Genomic DNA, 20,342 nt, shown 5'->3' on the forward strand with positions numbered 1-20,342 from the left:
TCTGATGGAAGTACTCCCTTAAGTATTTCTTGTAGGATGGGTCTGGTATTGATTAAATCCCTCAGCTTTTGTCTGGGAGTCTTTATTTCTCCTTTATGTGTCCTTCATGTATGAAGGATATTTTCATCAAATGTACTATTCTATGGTAAAAATTTTCTTCCTTCAGCACTTTAAATATGTCATCCCACTGTCTCCTGGACTGTAAAGTTTCCACTGAGGAGTCAGATGCCTGACATATTGGAGCTCCATTTTATGTTAATTGTTTCTTTTCTCTTGCTGCTTTTAGAATCCTTTCTTCATCCTTTACCTAATACTATGATTATTAAGTGTCTTGAGGTAGTCTTCTTTGGGTTCAAACTGCTCAGAGTTCTATAACTGATATAGCTTGGCTGTGTCCCCACCCAAATCTCAAATTGTAACTCTCATAATTCCCACATGTCATGGGAGGGACCCAGTGGGAGGTAATTGAATTATGAGGGCAGGTCTTTCTGGTGCTGTTCTCATGATGGTGAATAGGTCTCACAAGATATGATGGTTTTTTAAAGGGGAGTTCCCCTGCACATGCTCTCTCTCTCTTGCCTGCCACCATGCAAGACGTGACTTTACCCCTCCTCTGCCTTCTACTTGGTTGTGAGGCCTTGGAGGTTGTGAGGCTTCCCCAGCCATGTTGCACTGGGAGTCCATTAAATCTTTTTCCTTTATAAATTACCCAGTCTTGGGTATGGTTTTATTAGCAGCATGAGAACAGATGAATACAGTAAATTGGTACTGGGAGTGGGGGACTGCTGTAAAGATATCTGAAAATGTGGAAGCAACTTTAGAACTGGGTAACAGGCAGAGATTGGAACAGTTTGGAGGGCTTAGAAGAAGACAGGAAAGTGTAGGAAAGTTTGGAACTTCCTAGAGACTTATTAAATATCTTTGCCCAAAATGCTGATAGTGATGTGGACAATAAGGTCCAGGTCGAGGTGGTCTCAGATGGAGCTGAGAAACTTGTTAGAAATTGGAGTAAAGGTCACTTTTGCTATAAAAAGAGACTGGTGGCATTATGCCCCTGCCCCAGAGACCTATGGAACTTTGAATTTGAGAGAGACAACTTAGGGTATCTGGTGGAAGAAAGTTCTAAGCAGCAAAGCCTTCAAGATGTGAAAAACGATAAAAGTTAGTAAAATTTGCAGCCTGATGATGCATTAGAAAAGAAAAACCCATTTTCTAGGGAGAAATTCAAGCTGGCTTCAGAAATTACATAAGTAACGAGTAGCCCAATGCTAATCACGAAGACTATGGGGAAAATGTCTACAGGGCATGTGAGATACCTTTAGGGCAGCCCCTCCCATCACAGGTCCAGAGGCCTAGGAGGAAAAAAATGGCTTCCTGGGTTAGTTTGGTGCTGTGCATCCCAGCTATGGCTAAAATGGGCCAATGTAGAGCTCAAGCCATTGCTTCAGAGGGTGCAAGCCCCAAGCCTTGGTGCCTTAAACCTGGTGTTGGGTTTGTGGTTGCATGGAAGTTGGAAGTGTGTGTGCAGCCTAGGGATTTGGTGCCCTGCATCCCAGCTGTGGCTAAAATGGGCCAATGTAGAGCTCAAGCTGTTGCTTCAGAGGATGCAAGACCCAAGCCTTGGTGGCTTACACATGGTGTTGGGCTTGTGGGAGCATGGAAGAGTTGAGGAGTGGGAACCTCCACCTAGATTTCAGAGGATACATGGAAATACCTGAATGTCCAGGCAGAGATGTGCTGCAGGGGTGAAACCCTCATGGAGAACCTCTGCTAGGGAAGTGCAGAAGGGAAATGTGGGGTGTGAGACCCCATACAGAGTTCCCACTGGGGCACTGCCTAGTGGAGCTGTAAGAAGAGGGCCACCATCCTCTGGACCCCAAATGGCAGATCCATTCCACTGACACTTGCACTGTGTGCCTGGAAAAGCTGCAGACACTCAACAGCAGCCCATGAAAGCAGCCAGGAGTGGGGCTATATCTGATAAAGCCACAGGGGTGGAGCTGCCCAAGACCATGGGAACCCACCTCTTGCATCAGCATGACCTGGATTGAGACACGGAGTCAAAGGAGATAATTTTGGAACTTTAAGGTTTAATGACTGCCATATTGGATTTCAGACTTGGATAGGGCCTGTAGCCCTTTTGTTTTGTCCAATTTCTCCCATTTGGAATAGATATTATTTACCCAATTCCTATACCCTCATCGTATCTAGCATTATGTCTAGGAAGTAACTAATTTGCTTTTGATTTTACAGGCTCATAGATGGAAGAGACTTGCCTTGTCTCAGATGAGACTTTGGACTGTGGACTTTTGAGTTAATTCTGAAATTAGTTAAGACTTTGTGGGACTGTTGAGAAGGCATAATGTGTTTTGAAATGTGAAGACATGAGATTTGGGAGGGGCCAGGGAGGTAATTGAATCATGGGGGCCAGTCTTTCCTGTGATGTTCTTGTGATAGTGAATAAGTGAATGGTTTATAAAGGTGAGTTTCCCTGCACATTCTCTCTCTTGCTTGGCTGCCACCATACAAGATTTGACTTTTTTACTCCTTTGTGTTCCATCATGATTGTGAGGTTTCCCCAGCCATGTGAAACTGTGAGTCAAATCTTTTTCCTTTATAAATTACCCAGTCTCAGGTATGTCTTTATTGCCAGCGTGAGAACAGACTCATACAATAATACCCTTCTTGTACTTGGATATTGATATCTTACTCTATATTTGGGAAGTTCTATGATACTACCTTTTAAAATATACTTTCTACCTCTATCTCTTTCTCTACCCATCTTTAAGGCCTATAATCCTTAGATTTGCCCTTTTGAGACTATTTTCTAGACTCTGTAGGTGTGCTTTATTGTTTTTTTTTCTTTTTTGTTTTGTCTCCTCTGATAGGTATTTTCAAATATCCTGTCTTTAAGCTCACTAATTCTTTTCTCTGCTTGATCCATTCTGCATTAAGACTCTGAAGCATTCTTCAATATGCTAATTGCATTTTTCAGCACCAGAATTTCTGCTTGTTTCTTTTTAATTATTTCAATCTCTTTGTTAAATTTATCTGATAGAATGCTGAATTCCTTCTCTGTGTTATCTTGAATTTCTTTGAGTTTCCTCAACATAGCTATTTTGAAGTCTCTCTGAAAAGTTTCATATCTCTGTTTCTCCAAGATTGGTTCCTGGTGCCTTATTTAGTTAATTTAGTGAGGTCATGTTTTCCTGGATGGTGTTGATGCTAGTACATGTTCTTTGGTGCATGGACATTGAGGATTTAGCTATTTAACGTAGCCTTTACTGTCTGGGCTTATTTGTAACCATCCTTCTTGAGAAGGCTTTCCAGATATTTGAAAGAACTTGAGTGTTGTGATCCAAGCTGTATCTGCTTTAAGGGGGCTCCCCAACCCCAGTAATGCTGTGGTTGTTGCAGACTCATAGAGGTACCACCTTGATGGTCTTGGACAAGATCCAGGATAAGTCTCTGGGTTACCAGAGACTCTTGTTCTCTTCCCTTACTTTCTCTCAAACATAAAGAGTCTCTCTCTCTCTCTTTCTCTCTCTGTTCTGAGCCACCTAAAGCTGTGAGTGGAGTGACACAAGTACCCCTGTAGCCACCACAGCCATGACTTTGCCAGGTCAAACCTTAAGTCAGCACAGTACTGGGTCTTTCTCAAGGCCTGCTGTAACCACTCCGTGCTACCTATGTCTGCTCAAGGCCCTGGGCTCTACAATCAGCAAGTAGCAAAGCCAGCCAGGTCTGTGTTCTTGCCTTCAGGACAGCAAGGTCTCCCAGAGCCCTGTGTGGATTTGGAAGTTCCATCTGAGAGTCAAGGACTAGAGTCAAAAAACTTAGAAGTCTGCCTGGTGATTTATCATACTGCAGCTGAGCTGTCAAATCACAAGATGCAGTCCTTCACACTCTTTCCCCCTTTCCAAAGGGCACCCATCAGAGTGCCCTTTGGCATCTTTCCAAAGGTAGAGGAGACTCACCCCATAGTCACTGCCACCCCAGGCCATAAGGAGTACTGGCAGATTACCCCTGATGTTCCCTTAAGGCCCAAGGTCTCTGAAGTCAGCTTGTGGTAAATGCTGCCTGGCCTGGGACATACTCTTCAGGGCAGTGGGCTCCCCTCTGGCCCAAGGCAGATCCAGAAATGTAGTTCAAGAGTCAAGCCATGGAATCAAAGAGCCAAGAGCCCATTTGGTACTCTATCCACTTGTGGCCATGCTGGTACTTAAGACAAAGTCCCCTTTTCTTTCCCCTCTGCTTCTCCCAAGCAGAAGGAGTTTTGCCTCATATCCACCACAGCTGTTAATCTGTTGAGTCTTACCTGAAGCCAGTCTCAGAAGCTCACTCAAGGCCCTCAATGTAGTACCTGTGTATCGCTGTTGGTTATACAGGGCCCAAGGCCATTTCAGTTAGCAGGTGATAAATGCTGCCAGGACTGTGTCCTTTCCTTCAAGGCAACAGGTTCGCTTCTGGCCCAGAATGTGTATAGAAGTGTCCTCTGGGAGCTAGGGCCTGGAACAGGGGCTTCACAGCTCTGATGGGTGCCCTATCTTGCTGTGGCTGAGCTGGTATCCTAGATGCAAGACAAAGTCCTCCCCACTCTTTCCTCTGCTTTCCTCAAGTGGAAAGAAGAGGTCTCTTTTGGAGCTACTAGCTGTACAGCCTGGGGTTAGGGGAGGCGTGTTGCCAGCACTCCCTTAGCTGCCCCAGCTGTTGTCCCAGCATGTTATGTGCCCCCACCAGTCCACTGTCTCTGGGCCTAGTTCACCCCTAGGACTCACCTAAAAGCTCCAATCCTTATAATCTAGACTGCCTTTCAAGTTTACTTGGAGACACAGTATCCTGTAGTCCTTGGTGGCAAGGTTTGCAGGCACTTAAGTTCAAACCCATGGAATCAGCGAGTCTCTTCTGGCTAGGGCTGGTTTAAATGCTCCTTCTGTGGGCAGGCATCAGCTGAGTTTGATCTGGTTTTCCCTTCTGTTCTAATAGGACAGCACTGAGTTCAGTGCCTCACAATTACTGTGTTTTCCCTCCCTCAGCACCTAGAGATGCTCTCTGCATCATGCTGCAGCATCTAGAGGGTGGAGAAAGGGTGGCGTCGGCAATTCAGGACTGTTTTTTCTAACTCTACAGTGCCTCTTTCATCAATATGAAGTTAAAACCAGATACTGAGTGTTCACTTGATTTTTGATTCTCTGTAGATATTTGTTGGTGTCCTTGGTGGGGGAGGCAGACAATCGGTAGAATTCTCTATTCCGCCATCTTTCTCCACCTAGAGGGCCAGAAACAGTTTACTCTCTCCTACAATTTTAATTAAAGTAGACCCAGTTCCTTTATTCTTTTTAGTCTTTCAGATGTTTCTCTTACATAGAAAATTATCTCTTTTACCTTTTTTTAGTTACTTTTCCACTATTGTGTTCTCTTGATGCTGTTTGCTTTCTTTCATCCATTCTCTAAATAAAATTTTAATTTAAACAAATCCATTTCAGGTTGCCTCAGAAATGTAGTCACAAAGTGGACATTTAATTTCCTATGGTATAAATGTTTTAAGACATTCACAGTGTACGTAAAGTGAATCATAACATTGCATGTAGCAGCAGATCACCTAGTCTCACTAACAAGCATAGAACCATGTACACAGGATTGTAAAAAGAATCAAAACAGGTAGGTCTTAGAAAGCCTTAGCCCTTCCAGGGAAGTTTCAGTGAAATGTCAAAACTTTTACTATGACTCAGAGTTGACATAAAAAGCATTTTAGTGTGACAAAAATTAAACACTTATTCACTTATTGAACGTATACATCATACAAAAGAAATATCAGTTACTATGACAAATATAAAAATAATTTTAAATTTGTCACTTTGGGGAAACTAGAACATATATAAGAGATAATAACCTAAGATTTTTTTTTTTTAAAAAAAACCAACTTTTCTGAATGTAACATATCTCCCACATATTTGTAAATAATTAGAGGACAAAAGCTAACCTGTGGTAATAAAATATCAACTATATTTTTGTTGATTAAGAGTTCCACATAAAATAATGTTTTGAAAGACTCACTGCTCTAAAATACTCACTGAAGCATGTGACTTTTGTGTCTTATCTTGAAAGTAGTGACATGGAGGGTTTTATGTAGGAAAGATGACATTATAAATAGAAGGTAATGTGCATTTAAGCATAGAGACTGCCCTTCCTTTTTTCACAGACATATGTAAGAAATTAATAACAAACAAAGTCAGGTACAGAAACAAAAACTAGGGGCCAAGTGAATGCCTGACTGAAGAACTTATATTTCACAGGTATTAAAAGGGGAAGCACTAAAGTTCTTTGAGTGACCTAATTATATTTTTGAAAAATATTCCATTCAGCACTCACTTATTGGCTGTGTGTTATTGGTATATTTCTGTGCCTTGATGACTATGCTGTGAAAACATTGAAAGGATGGCATAGTCCTTTCTTTGAGGAGCTACAGACTATTTGGATGATCTTGGCAACTATGTGCATCTTACTCTGGAGTGAGAAGAAATTAGAGGCATGGTATGTAAGTCCCTAGATATATACAATGGATGATACTATGGGGAGGGAGCACGATTTCAGTGTAAAGTAATCCAGTCTGAGTCTAGAGGGGTGACTATGAAGATAGAAAGGATAAATTTCATCTTACAGATATATGGCAAAAGTACACATGCTTGATGCACTTGGTGCATAAAGAAGGAGGATTAAAAAAGTAACTCCATTTAAGCATCCCTATTTTTCATTCTGTATTAAAGATATAAGCTAATAACTTATTCATTAATGTATTCAGTCATTCAAAAGCTAATGTCAAACAGCTTTCATGTGCTAGTTATTTGCGGAATCTATTTTCACCAGTCATCCTGCATAAGTAAATTTGTTTAGCATTATTGTCTCTTGAATTTGTCTAATTAGCAGTACTAATTTTACACAGAGAGAAAGATACAGCTGGTTGAAGTGACATACAGTAATTCATGATGGCTCTTATTGTACTGCTTATCCTAATTAAAATAAGACAGTAGCATTTATTTATTAATTCAATTTTTTCTCATATCATTTAGAAAAGATATCTTTTATAATTTAAATTTATAATGCCTATTTTGAAGATAGGTGTGAATTTTTTCAGAAAAGACTTAATTTGACTCTACTTTCAAAAGTTATCTGAAAGTAAAAGTAGGAATAGAAAACCTTATATACTTGCTGAAAATATTCTGTCATTTAATCTTTTTATGTAATTCTAAAACAGTGGTATAAATGCCAACCTGATGTGCAGAAAGATAATTTTATTTTTATGAAGTCTAGAGTTTCTATCATTTTAAAGTATGGCAATAGTTAGAGTTTAGTTTCTGATTTTACATATGGGAATATTTGATCATTTTTATTGTGTTAGAGAGGAACTTCTGCTCCTAGAGATGAGGGATTAACAGAGTCCAGACTTAGCCTTCTGCCATAAGCAACTAGAAATCTTGATAAAATATACAAAACAACTGTGTTCAGACATTGGAAAACAGTACATGACCTTGAGTTCATGGAAGTGAAGGGAAACAAACAAGGTGAACCCTAAAATCACTCAGGCTTTCTGCATGGAGACAGAAAGACAGAAACAATTTCCTGATGGTTGTTCATTTGAGAGAGAAAACAAATGGAGCTTGGCCATCTTGCTAATTTAAGAAGACAGAATCAGAGTTTGGGAGGACCAAAACAGTTAGAATTTGTAGTGCAAAGTATGGAAGAAGATGGATCTATGCAAAAAAGGAGTCACAGAAATTAGCATAGGCATTCCCTTGAGTATTTGATTGAATACTAGTCTACATGTCAGCTGGCTGGAATTTTGAGTCCAGGTAAGGAACACTTAGTAGGGAGTTGGATTCCCAGAGCTGACATAGAGCCAGGAATTTTCCAACTTCCACCAGCCAGAGTAGAGATACCTTATTGAATACACAAGGAATTAAGTAAAAGCTCTTGGAAGATCATATCTTAACAATGAGGCTAAACTATTCCTCCAAAAGTGACTATTCTAGACTTGCTCTAATAGTTTGAAATCAAAGCTCAAAGGGAACAAACTGAGCTGTAAGTTGCTTAACTGCATGCTCAAACAAAGTCCAACACTGATTTAAAAAAGGAAGAAAAATAAATCCGCACTCTACACCTTAATGCACACAATGTCTTGCATCTGGCCAAAAATTTGCAGATTTGACCAGTGGCAAAATGTGTCACATTACCAGGAAGAAAACCAAGCGATAGAAACAGTTCCAGAAATTATATTGATGTTAAAATTAGCAGTCAAGGGTGTTAAAACACAAGGATAAATACGTGCTAAAAGATTTAAAAGAAGACATAAATATAAAAAGAAGAAAAATGACAATATAAAAAATAACATAATAGTCATACAGCTGAAAAATAACATATCTAAGAAAAAACATTTTGATGGATTAGATTAACAGCACATTAATTGTTGTAGAACTAAAGATCAGTGAACTGAAAAACATAGCAATAGGAAACAGGCAAATGAGGCACAAAGAGAAAAAATTAAAAGCTAAAATAAATTAACAAACTCTCAGTTACTTGCAGAGTAATACCCAGGGGTAGACTATAAGTGCAACTGAAGCTCCAAAAGGATAGGAGAGTGAAGCAGGTCAGAAGAAAACCTGAAGAAATAGTGGCTGTAAAATTTTAAATGTAATGAAAATGTAAGCCCAAATCCAGAAAGCTCAACAAATCCTAAGCAGGATAAACACGAAGAAGTCATTACAATTAAGTTGCTAAAAACTAGTGATAAAAAATTAATATCCAAAATAAGAAAGGGCTGATACATTCAGAGGAACGAAATAACAATTATGGCAGGCTTCTAATCAGAAACTATAGGTGAGACAAGAAAGAAGTAACATCTTTAAAGCACTGAAAGCAAAATAATAATAATAATAATAATAATAATCTTTAACCTAGAATTCTATTCACTAGGACAATGGAATGACATAACATGCTGAAATAGAATATACATATATGGTCAACTTAAACTTCCATACCAAGTGAAAATGTTATTTTTGAAATACTAAGCTGAAATTAATACTTTTTCAAACAAATAGAAGCTGAGAGAGGTCATATTCTCAGGCTGGCATGGCTGTAAATGTTAAAGAAAGGTCTTCAGGAAGAAGAAAATTATACCAGGCCAAAATGTGGACCTAAACAAAGTAATTAAAAGAACCAGAAATGTAAATATATGGCTAACTATAAAATATAATGTCTTTGTTATTTTAAAGAACATATTTCAGGGATAATTGACTGTTTAAAGCAAAAATAATAATTCATTTGGGAAGGGTCTATAAAATAAATATGTGGAAGTAAAATGTATAAAACTATAACCCAAAGGTCGGGAGGGGAAAATGGAAGAATATTACTGTAGGGTTTTTACATTATACATAAAGTAGTATAATCTTATCTGAATGTACACTGTGATAAATTAGTGGTGCATATTGTCAACTTTAGAGAAACCACTGAAACATAACAAAGAGGCCTAACTAGTAAGCCACTATGGAGATAAAATAGAATGCTAAAAAGAAGGCAAAAAACAAAGAACATATAGGACAGAAAAAAGAAAAATAAGAGATGATTGATTTATATTTAACCATACTGATTATTATGATAAATGTAAATGTACTAAACAATAAAAGGCAGAAGTTGCCAGACTAGAGATAAATGCAAGACCAAAGTGTGTGCTGTCTACAAGACGCGCACTTTAAATGCAATGTGTTTTTACGTTTATTTTTGTACTATGGAGTGTGAAAGTGTTTACCAAACAAACTGAAAATGGGGGAAAGTTTAAACTGCTAAGATATTAAGCAGCTCTCCAGTAATTTTGAACTAGTAATTTTGCTACCAATACTTGTTATGATCTTTTGAATTCACTAGAGAAAGTCAGGCAGGGCAATACTTGATTCTTCTTTCTTAGCTGTCATTCTGTTTTTATGTATATATAGTTGCTCTTGAGTGAAATTGTCTAATAATTCAGTTTTTCATAGTTACAACAAAAAATGTATAATTACTTAGCTTTTATGAATTAATAAGCTTTTATTACAGACTTTTTTAGTAAAACGTTACTTGCTTTCTCAGAGAAGAAAAATGTATATTTTTCTTTTTTGAGAGTAATAAATATTAATATAAACAAGGATTAAATTAAACTGTTTCATTTATAACTCTGCAAAAAAATGTAGTCAAGTAACTCTATAAAATAAATTATTATTGAAAAACCTCCAAACCCAGCATGGAATGAATTGACAATTCCATTCAAACTCTAAGATAATCAAGTATATGCAAATTCACATTCTTAAGATTCCTCAGCATATAAGATTATTTTCATAGTTAGTCTTTTTTTCTTTATTCATAATCTGAAAACAAGTCCTCATCTGAAATAGAAGCTTTTCTGGGAAAACTATCTTTAAAATTCATGAAATATCTATGTTATAGGTTATACGGAAAGGAGAAGTGAGTTGCTGCTGGATTTGCACGGCCTGCAAAGAGAATGAATATGTGCAAGATGAGTTCACCTGCAAAGCCTGTGACTTGGGATGGTGGCCCAATGCAGATCTAACAGGTAGGAACTGCTTCACTTGGAAACCTTGTCCCTAACTATTTGCCTTTCCAATGTGTCCATCCCTCAAATGAGAATGATTAGCTCATGTCTTTTCAATGTTAATTTACAATGCACACTTTTTAGTCCTCATGTCAAGGAGTATGCCTAAACCTCATAAGTTTTCTATAATCTATATTGAAAAGAAAGTTCATGTAAATCTAAATAGCAATGAATTGATGTGTGGTAGGCTATGCTATTATAGAGTCATTTTCTGTTTTTCTTGAAATTGTATTTGAAGATATTTCTGGCCACCTGAATTTATATTTGCAATCATTTCTTGAACATCTACTATGGATGAGGCACTACTGTAGGCCCTAAAAATAGAAAGGTAAATGTCCCAGCTTTTATTTTGCATAAAATCTATCAGGGAAGAAACATGGAAAAATATAATAAAACATAACATAATTATTAAAATAATCATCCCCGCTTTTATTTTGCTTAAAATCTATCAGGGAAGAAACATGGAAAAATACAATAAAAAATAACATAATTATTAAAATAATCATCCCAGCTTTTATTTTGCTTAAAACCTCTCAGGGAAGAAACATAAAAAATATAATAAAACGTAATATAATTATTGAAATAATAGAGATATCTATAAAGTGCATAAAGTTTGTTAGGCAGGCAAGAAGATGAAAGGAATTTCAGGCCTAAAGTAGAACACGGGAAACATGAAAGTTTATGACACATTTACAGAAAACCATAGAACAAGTATGTGGGGTTGGTAGGTAGGCGCAATGGTCCAGTAGGGTAGTGGTCAGAAATGAGAATAGACAAGGACACTGATGGTATGGCAGAGTGCTTCTGTGTGACATTCTTCTACATGTTTGAACTTTGGCTTTAAGCACAGGAGAACCACTAAAGAATTTTAAAGTGGTGAATGACATTATGATATTCGCATTTCTGGTATGCTTCTTGTAGTGGTATATGAAATTGTTGTATTGATGCAAGTGAGTTACTTGAAAAGGCGTGGATTACGACAGCTACAGTAGGAATGGAAAGGAATAAATGAAACAGATGATTCACTAGTAAAACCAATGGAACTCAGAGGGATTGATTACTGAGTTTGTAAGTTTCCTAAGAGTGATGTTCATATAAATGAATTTTGTTTTTCACACACCTTGTTATGAGCTTACAGAGGAGAAATGATTCATAAAACTGCATAAATTTTTGGAGCCATAGAGCCTTTTATTAATCTGAGTACATAGACACTTTGTCATCTAAATAATCTAGCCCCTTGTCTTATCATCTTAGAAAGAGGGAGCTGAGACCTAGAGTGGTGAAGTTGTATGGCCAAAGTCAGGAAAATAGTGAGAAGCAGAACCTAGTCCACTAATCCCTGACTCCATGCCTTTTTGGGTGCTGTTGAAAATCATCCGAAAATGTAATATTCTTGATGGTTGGACATTTTTTTACTTGTTTCCAAGTAAGAATATGCAACTAAGAAATCTTGCAGTTTATTCAAAGTACATAAAAAATGACTAGGTAAGTAGAACTAGGTCACGTAACTAAAATTATGCTTACTAAGTGACAATACCTTGTAAAATGTTAATTTTGTTAGAAAAAAGTTAAACTGAGCAGCAGAAAGCTTTTGTATGTCACCTAGTACAAAGGTCCTTTTTAAAGAGAAGAAAAGTAGATCAGAACATTTTTGAAGGTATGAACTGCATCTGACACATCTTTTTATTTGCCAGCTGAATTTCATGCCTAAAAATTACCCAGGAATTACCCACCTCCAGAGATTCCCCTTTGCTCATTCTGGAGTGGAACTCAGCAGATCCTGATGCAATTACTCCCTGTCCCACCCATTGAGAAACACCAATTCTCTGGCACATAGCCTGATGCCTTGAACATAATAGCTACTTAATAAATGTTTGTCAATTGAGGGAATTAGGAAGAAGGGACTCACCCAGGGTCATCGAGGTCAATGCAGTTGGTTAATAGAAAAAACACAGTGAGAATTCAGGATTGTTTGTCACTGGATCTAATGAATGCTGTCATTCTGCCATGGTTGCATGCAATGGCCTGGCTTGGAAAAGTTTTTCCAACCTCATTTTGGACTCATGCCTTCCCTCCACTTACATTATTTCTCTTCAAATTTGTATACTCCTTCATAGTGTGTGCCTCCTGCCAGGCCTCTTTTTCTTGTATAAGTAGGTCTGCTTAGATGGCCATTGTGTTTGGGAGCTGGGTTTGACTGACAGTCATTCTGCTCATCTGTTTGACTGAGATCACAGCTGACTAGGAAGAAGCTCAAAGACAAAAGTGGCCTCTTTATCAGGTTAGTCTTGGAAGTCAGAAGTCTTGGCTTTGAGGTACAAACATTTTTCTCTTGTCTACATTTTTTTGGGCTTTCTCCAACTACTCCTACTGCTCTATTTCATTTTCATTAGGGCTTATCTCACACATTAAAAAAATTTCTATCCTATTTTAAAACATTAAGATAAAAAAGCTTTTTAAAAAAAACCCTGATATGTTGTAATACTGGAACTCAAGGGCATACCTTTTATTCCCTGGAGATGCTCTATTGTGGGATTATTGTATATTTTCTGTCCACTGCCAAATGTTCATTTCCGTTGATTAGGGATCTGTAACTTGGTAAAATATTTTTAAAATTTTCCTTGGTTAAAAATAGATGAATATTAATACAGTTACGTTTCTAACGATTTAATACGCCATGATCTATCATATGCATAAAAGTCACTTTAACATTCAAATGAGTTGAGCCAGCAACTCCTCAGACCATGCCCTTAGCTAATACCCTAATAACAACAGGCATGCAGCTATGATTGGGTCATATATTGAGATGATTTTGCAAATCTTATCTTTAGGGTCTTTCACAATATAGATTCCTCATTCTAATTTATACTAATGTCTTAATGATCCATATTGATTCTGCATTTCTTTTGGTCTCATACAGGAAATCCCATTTACCACTTGCTTGGTGCCATGTCAAGCACAGAGCAAGGGCATGGTCTGTGCTAATGTGTTGTGGGTGTTACCATGGTAGCGGTAGTTGTGAAAGGAGAAAACCCATGAGAACAGAATACTAAAAATCAGTAGAATTACTCAGAAAAGTAAATGCATTGCCGTTAAGTAAGTGTTTGATTTATGGGTAATTTTTTTTTACTAAATTTTAGTTAAAATGAGAAATCATTCTTCTTTGTAAAATAGTGTATTCTACTGAAGTAAAATATACTTTTTATTTTTAATAGTTGGTTAAAATATACTTAAAATCACTTTAAAAGTTAGCTACTTTTAATATATACTCCATACATTATAATATTAATGAATAAAAACAGGTTTACTGTGGTTTTTATTTCCATTAAAATGTGTTTTTTTGGGCTATGAAGAAATTAGTATATTTCTTAGAGAAAGTGCTTTTTGAAGCTGTTAAAAAGTTTCTCATACTTTCTTCTTGTGAAATTGCACATTTTAATTCAGCACTTAAATTTCACACTTTATTTCTTGTGATACAAAAACAGGGATCTTTTCTGCCATGATATACAGCTTGACAGTAGTTTAACAATTTGTGGACCAATTATATGTAATCCAATGCTACTAATTTATTTGTAAAAATAAAATAAGAATATTGCTCAAAAAGACAGACTATGCTACATTTTCTCATAAAAAAACAGAAAATGCTTTATAAACATTAACTAATTTTAACAACTTTTTTTCCATCCCAACAGTTGCTGTAACCTCTTACAGTAGTATCTACTAATTTATTTCATTCTGTAATAAACACTACCACCTGTTTTGTGCCAGGTACTTTTTAAAGACTGGGAATATACAGGTGAATTAAGCAAAGTCTATATCCTAAGGGAGGAGCTTCATATGAAACTAGCCATGTAAACAGCCAACTATAAGTCCTACAATAGAGGTTTGTGTAAAATGTCAGATAAATATGGAGCGGCTGTTTTTCCCTGGGAAGAAAAAAGCCTTTGCAGAAGAAGGGACATTTGATCTGAGCACTGAATTACGAACAGAATTTCACCTGGTAGAAATTCATTGAATTATAATAGAATTACTATTTATATTAATTTTAAAACAATCAGGGAAGCATTTTGATGAACATTTATATGATCATGATGTAGTATTGCAAACGTTATGAATTACCTCAAGACACTTTGCATACAATTTTATTTCTTAATTCATGTTAAATTTGACTTGACCTAATTGGAAAAAGTCTGATAGTAAATTTCATCCTCCTCCAATCCATCTGGATCTTATAAGCACCCTAACATTTGATTCAAAAATTAGAAGTAGCTACCAGTCCTCAGATCAGAGTTATTGCCACCTTTCTTTGATTTTGCTCAGTAATTTGTAGTTGGCTTGAAGGAAACTGACTTGTCTGATAGCTCTGAGTTCTCTGTAATAACCCTAACCATAAACACTTGCCAGGACCTCAAGTTCTCAGGGTTCAGATATGGAAAGCACAACTCTCACAAAGTCCCCCTTTTGAGTTCTGGGGTCAGGTGGACACTACTCACCACTGGTTGAAGGTAGTCTCCCCTCTTTCTAGCCTTGGGATAGCCAAACACACCTGGAGGTTGGATAACTGTTTTTTAAAAACTTCAAAACAGGACCTCGAAGAAAACCACATAACATGACATTACATAATTGGACAAAATTGACATTATAGCTAATTCCTTCAAGATGACAAAGCTTAGGAGATATACCTAATGCTAAATGATGAGTTAATGGGTGCAGCAAAACAACATGGCACATGGATACATATGTAACAAACCTGCACATTGTGCACATGTACCCTAAACCCTAAAGTATAATAATAAAAAATAATAATAATAATAAATAAAACAAACAAACAAAAAAATATGACAAAGCTAATGTTTCTCAAATTTAGGATAAACTTAAATTTATCCTAAATAAAAAATAAAGAAAATAAAGAAAATAAAAAAAGGAAAAAGAATCTAAAACTTTTAAGAAACTTACTCAAAATATAAATTATTAGTCCCAGTCTTCAAGGGATTCTGTTTTGGATGGTTCCAGCTTGGCTTTGAAGAGCCTGGTTTCCATATATGAAAAGGAATCTAGGATCTTCACAAGAGATAAAGCGATCATAGTAGAGATGGAAGTATGTTTCTGGGTGTCATGACAAACTGCTACTGTTACAACACGAGAGTACTTATATCCCCTCTAGCATAACAACATTGTTCTTCATTTGTATCTGATGTACTGTATAGGACAAAGTTATCTTATAGCTAGATTTGGACAACTTTATGATTATCCCTGGAGAGGCCTTAGTATCTATCTTTGACTATTGTCCTCATTAGGGGAACGTGGATTTATGATATGCAGTTTAAAGTTTAAAATGTGTTTGGTGGCAACCAAATCCAGTTTGCTCACTGATGGATTTCACCTGAAATCACCAATTAGCTTGACTTGGCTACATGACTTGGAGGTGATAAAAAGACTCCACTGAAACTTCTGCCCTAGCTAACCCAAAGCCAATATTGACGGTAGAGATCCTGGTAGTCCAGTCCACAGGTAAAGTCTATCCATGTGTGAATAAGAACCTAGAGAGCATGCACCTTGTTATCTCTCAGTCCCTTGGTGCTGACATGCACTGTCTTTCTCGCACTGTATTAGACCTTTTGACTTTAAATAAAATTGTTACATGAGTGTCTTCTACAAGTCTTCTGAATCTTTTCAAATATCTAAACTCATGCAATCTTTGCATATGCAGAGTATTGTTATTGGAAAAGTTAGCATAACATACCTTTATGTTATTTCTTTTTTAAAATTATACTTTAAGTTCTTGGATACATGTGCAGAATGTGCGGGTTTGTTACATAGGTATACATGTGCCATGGTGGTTTGCTGCACCCATCAACCCATCATCTACATTAGGTATTTCTCCTAATGCTATCCCTCCCTTTGCCCCACACCCCCCGACAGTCCCTGGCGTATGATGTTCCCCTCACTATCCCATATGTTCTCATTGTTCAACTCTCACTTATGAGTGAGAACATGCAGTGTTTGGTTTTCTGCTCCTGTGTTAGTTTGCTGAGAATGATGGTTTCCAGCTTCATCCATGTCCCTGAAAAGGACATTAACTCATTCTTTTTGTATGGCTGCATAGTATTCCATGGTGTATATGTGCCACATTTTCTTTATCTAGCCTATCATTGATGGGCATTTGGGTTGGTTCCAAGTTTTTGCTATTGTTTAGTGCTGTGATACATACCTGTGCATGTATCTTTATAGTAGAATGATTGGTAATTCTCTGAGTATATACCCAGTAATAGGATTGCTGGGTCAAATGGTATTTCTGGTTCTAGATCCTTGAGGAATCACCACACTGTCTTCCACAATGGTTGAACTAATTTACACTCCCACCAACAGTGTAAAAGTGTTCCTATTTCTCCATATCCTCTCCAGCATCTGTTGTTTCCTGACTTTTTAATTATCACCATTCTAACTGGCATGAGATGGTGTCTCATTGTGCTTTTGATTTGCATTTCTTTAATGGCCAGTGATGATGAGCTTTTTTTCACGTTTGTTGGCCACATAAATGTCTTCTTTTGAGAAGTGTCTGTTCATATCCTTTGACCAGTTTTTGATGCAGTTGTTTTTTTTCTTGTAAATTTGTTCAAGTTCCTTGTAGATTCAGGATATTAGCCCTTTGTCAGATGGATAGATTGCAAAAATTTTCTCCCATTCTATAGGTTGCCTGTTCACTCTGATGATAGTTTCTTTTGTTGTGCAGAAGCTCTTTAGTTTAATTAGATCCCATTTGTCAATTTTGGCTTTTGTTGCAATTGCTTTTGGTGTTTTAGACATAAAACCACTACTCAAGGAAATAAGAGAGGACACAAACAAATGGAAAAACGTTCCATGCTCATGGATAGGAAGCATCAATATCGTGAAAATGGCCATACTGCCCAAAGTAATTTATAGATTCAATGCTATTCCCATCAAGCTACCATTGACTTTCTTCACAGAATTAGAAAAAAACTAGTTTAAATTTCATATGGAACGAAAAAAGAGCCTGTATAGCCAAGACAATCCCAAGCACAAGGAACAAAGCTGACTTCACCATACCTGACTTCAAACTATACTACAAGGCTACAGTAACCAAAACAACTTGGTACTGGTATCAAAACAGATATATAGACCAATGGAACAGAGCAGAGGCCTCAGAAATAACACACACATCTACAGCCATCTCATCTTTGACAAACCTGACAAAAACAAGCAATAGGGAAAGGATTCTCTATTTAATAAACGGTGCTGGGAAAACTGGCTAGCCATATGCAGAAAACTGAAACTGGACCTCTTCCTTACACCTTATACAAAAATTAACTCAAGATGGATTAAAGATTTAAATGTAAGACCTAAATCCATAAAATCTCTAGAAGAAAACCTAGGCAATACCACTCAAGACATAGGCATGGGCAAAGACCTTTATATTATTTCACAAATGATGTCCGCCAACAGTAGCTTAATATAACTAAATTATTGAGTTAGTATGATGATTGTCTCTAGTAATATCTAGGCTCAGATAAATTCCTCCTAGTAGTAAGAGAAATAGCAAAGACGAACTCAGATTTTTATAGCTTTAAATCAGTAAGGAAAGAAGTATGAATAAGCAAGAATATACAAAGGAGAGTATGATATATACAAGAATTTCATAATGGTGGTCTTGCACAGAAGATAATTATATGGTTATTAGCATGCTCCAAGGTCTTTGGGTCAGCAGTTAACTTCCATGCCCTTTCTGCTTCTGCAGGCTTTTGCAGAACTTCAGTTGAAAATTACTAATGGGTATAATCATCAGTGTATCAAGGTTCCCTTTCATTTTTCTAGAGGGTTGTGAATGATGAGGTCATGAATAAACATTCCAGTGAAAATGTCCTCATATCACTGGATTTATAAATTAGAATATTTCAGCTAAGAAATAAAAATCTAATTGTATTTTAGCCATTGTGAGGATTGGGGCTTTTCAACAGGGGAATGCTTAAACAGAATCATAAAATAAGCACACTATTTGAACTAGTACCTAGTAATAAATCATAGAGAGGGACAACCGTATATAATCCATCTGGAGATTCTCAAATGTTTCTTTTGCAATTTTATCAATGTCCTATACATTTTTTTCCAAATTAATTTAATTACAAATGAAGCATGAGCTGGACACATCTTCTGCTATCCTGAAAATGTCTTTCCATTGCTGTTTAATTGGCCAACTTGTCCTTCCAGAATAAGTTGCCTCGTTTTTCATGAGATGTACTGAGTTTTCACAAATATTCTTCAAATGAACCTTCTGCTTGAGATATCTACAGATTTTCTTCCATAGGCTCCCAAACCATAGAGAACAGAGACCTTTTAGTTGGTTTACTGAAAGATCCATAATTATGTTGATTTGGGTTATTTACTTTTTAACTCTATCTGGAAATGTCAAACCACATATTAGATATTTTCTAAATTTATAATTTTACATTTTAACTGTTTTTTCCTCATTTGATTGAAGTAATTCAGGAGGTCTAAGCCTACTTACAGAGGGAGAGAATATGGTCCTTTTTATGTTAGTTGTTGAGTCTATTTCAGAACTATTTGAAAGTTTCCTAAAGTTTTTTCTTCATCTTTATTTAGTTTACAACTTTGAATATTTATTGAAAGAAAAGCTTCTGAAAGTGCCTTATGCAATGCCTTTTCTATTTTTCTTTTTTAAATGTTACACCACTGGATTACTTTAATCTTCTCTTTTCTACTCTTGCATTTAAACATTTTTCTCCATCAAAGGCTAACCATTAATTGAATTAATTGGTACATACTTATAGTATGGACAATAAGTATCTAATAAAATTTCCAAATTCTATAGCAGACACTATGTTCTGTATTCATGAAGTTTAGGAAAATTATTAACTATAGGTCTTAATTTGGCTTTATATCAGTTTCTTTAATTCAACTTCTATAGATCTGACTTATGTTCTAGAAAGTTTGAAATGTTGTACTATTTTCTAGTAAAAACTCTGATGACAGAGTTGTTCATTTAGAGAGTCAGGTGAAGTTGCATAGAAAAAGAATGAAATGAAAAGAAGGTAGCATTCAGAAGGTTACCAAAGCCTTGACAAAAATCATCTTTGAATTGGAAAATTTGTTTGCAGGACGACAGCTAAAGAAACTGACAATTGACTGTGGTATTTTATCTCCAAATTTGTCTAGAGCTCCTTTTAAATATTTTAATTTATTGATTTCATCATATCAAAAGTTCCCGTATGGCCATTGTTATATTAAAGATCTATTTTCCTACCTATCCATCATCTATCTATCTATCTATCTATCTATCTATCTATCTATCTATCGTCTATCTATCTATCTATCGTCTATCTATCTATCTATCTATCATCTATGTTCATCTGTCTTGCCTGTATTGGGAAAACAAAAAAAATTAGGATTAATGTGTGACTTTATATAGGAAGAATAAGTTCTTCCAGAAAAAGGTTTGTATTTAGACAGAGACAAATCCCTAATACACAAGGAAGAGAGGCCACTAAGTTCTGTCAAAAGTGTGTGCTTGCTAATGGTGTCTTAGATTCCCAAAGCAAACAGAGTGTAGGAAGGCAACACACAATCACTAAAATAAAGTGATCTTTCATAAGTTGACAACACGGGAAGTATTCTTGTGAAGGTTTTCTAAGAAACCTAAGGCTGAGTGACCTACTACTTTTGGCAA

General features: G+C 36.4%; 1 protein-coding gene across 5 annotated transcripts in view; it reads left to right on the forward strand.

Annotated features, from left to right (window-relative positions):
* The window catches only part of GRM1 (glutamate metabotropic receptor 1), a 411,814-nt gene that overhangs the window by 349,994 nt on the left and 41,478 nt on the right, over window positions 1-20,342 (forward strand). For all 5 annotated transcript variants that reach the window (XM_055266615.2, XM_055266610.2, XM_055266601.2 and 2 more), the window contains exon 6: window positions 10,474-10,600. In XM_055266615.2, the coding sequence (XP_055122590.1) occupies window positions 10,474-10,600 (127 nt within the window). The remainder of the gene's footprint in view (window positions 1-10,473; window positions 10,601-20,342) is intronic.

Source organism: Symphalangus syndactylus, chromosome 2 (genome assembly GCF_028878055.3).
Source record: "Symphalangus syndactylus isolate Jambi chromosome 2, NHGRI_mSymSyn1-v2.1_pri, whole genome shotgun sequence".
NCBI classification, from domain to species: domain Eukaryota; kingdom Metazoa; phylum Chordata; class Mammalia; order Primates; family Hylobatidae; genus Symphalangus; species Symphalangus syndactylus.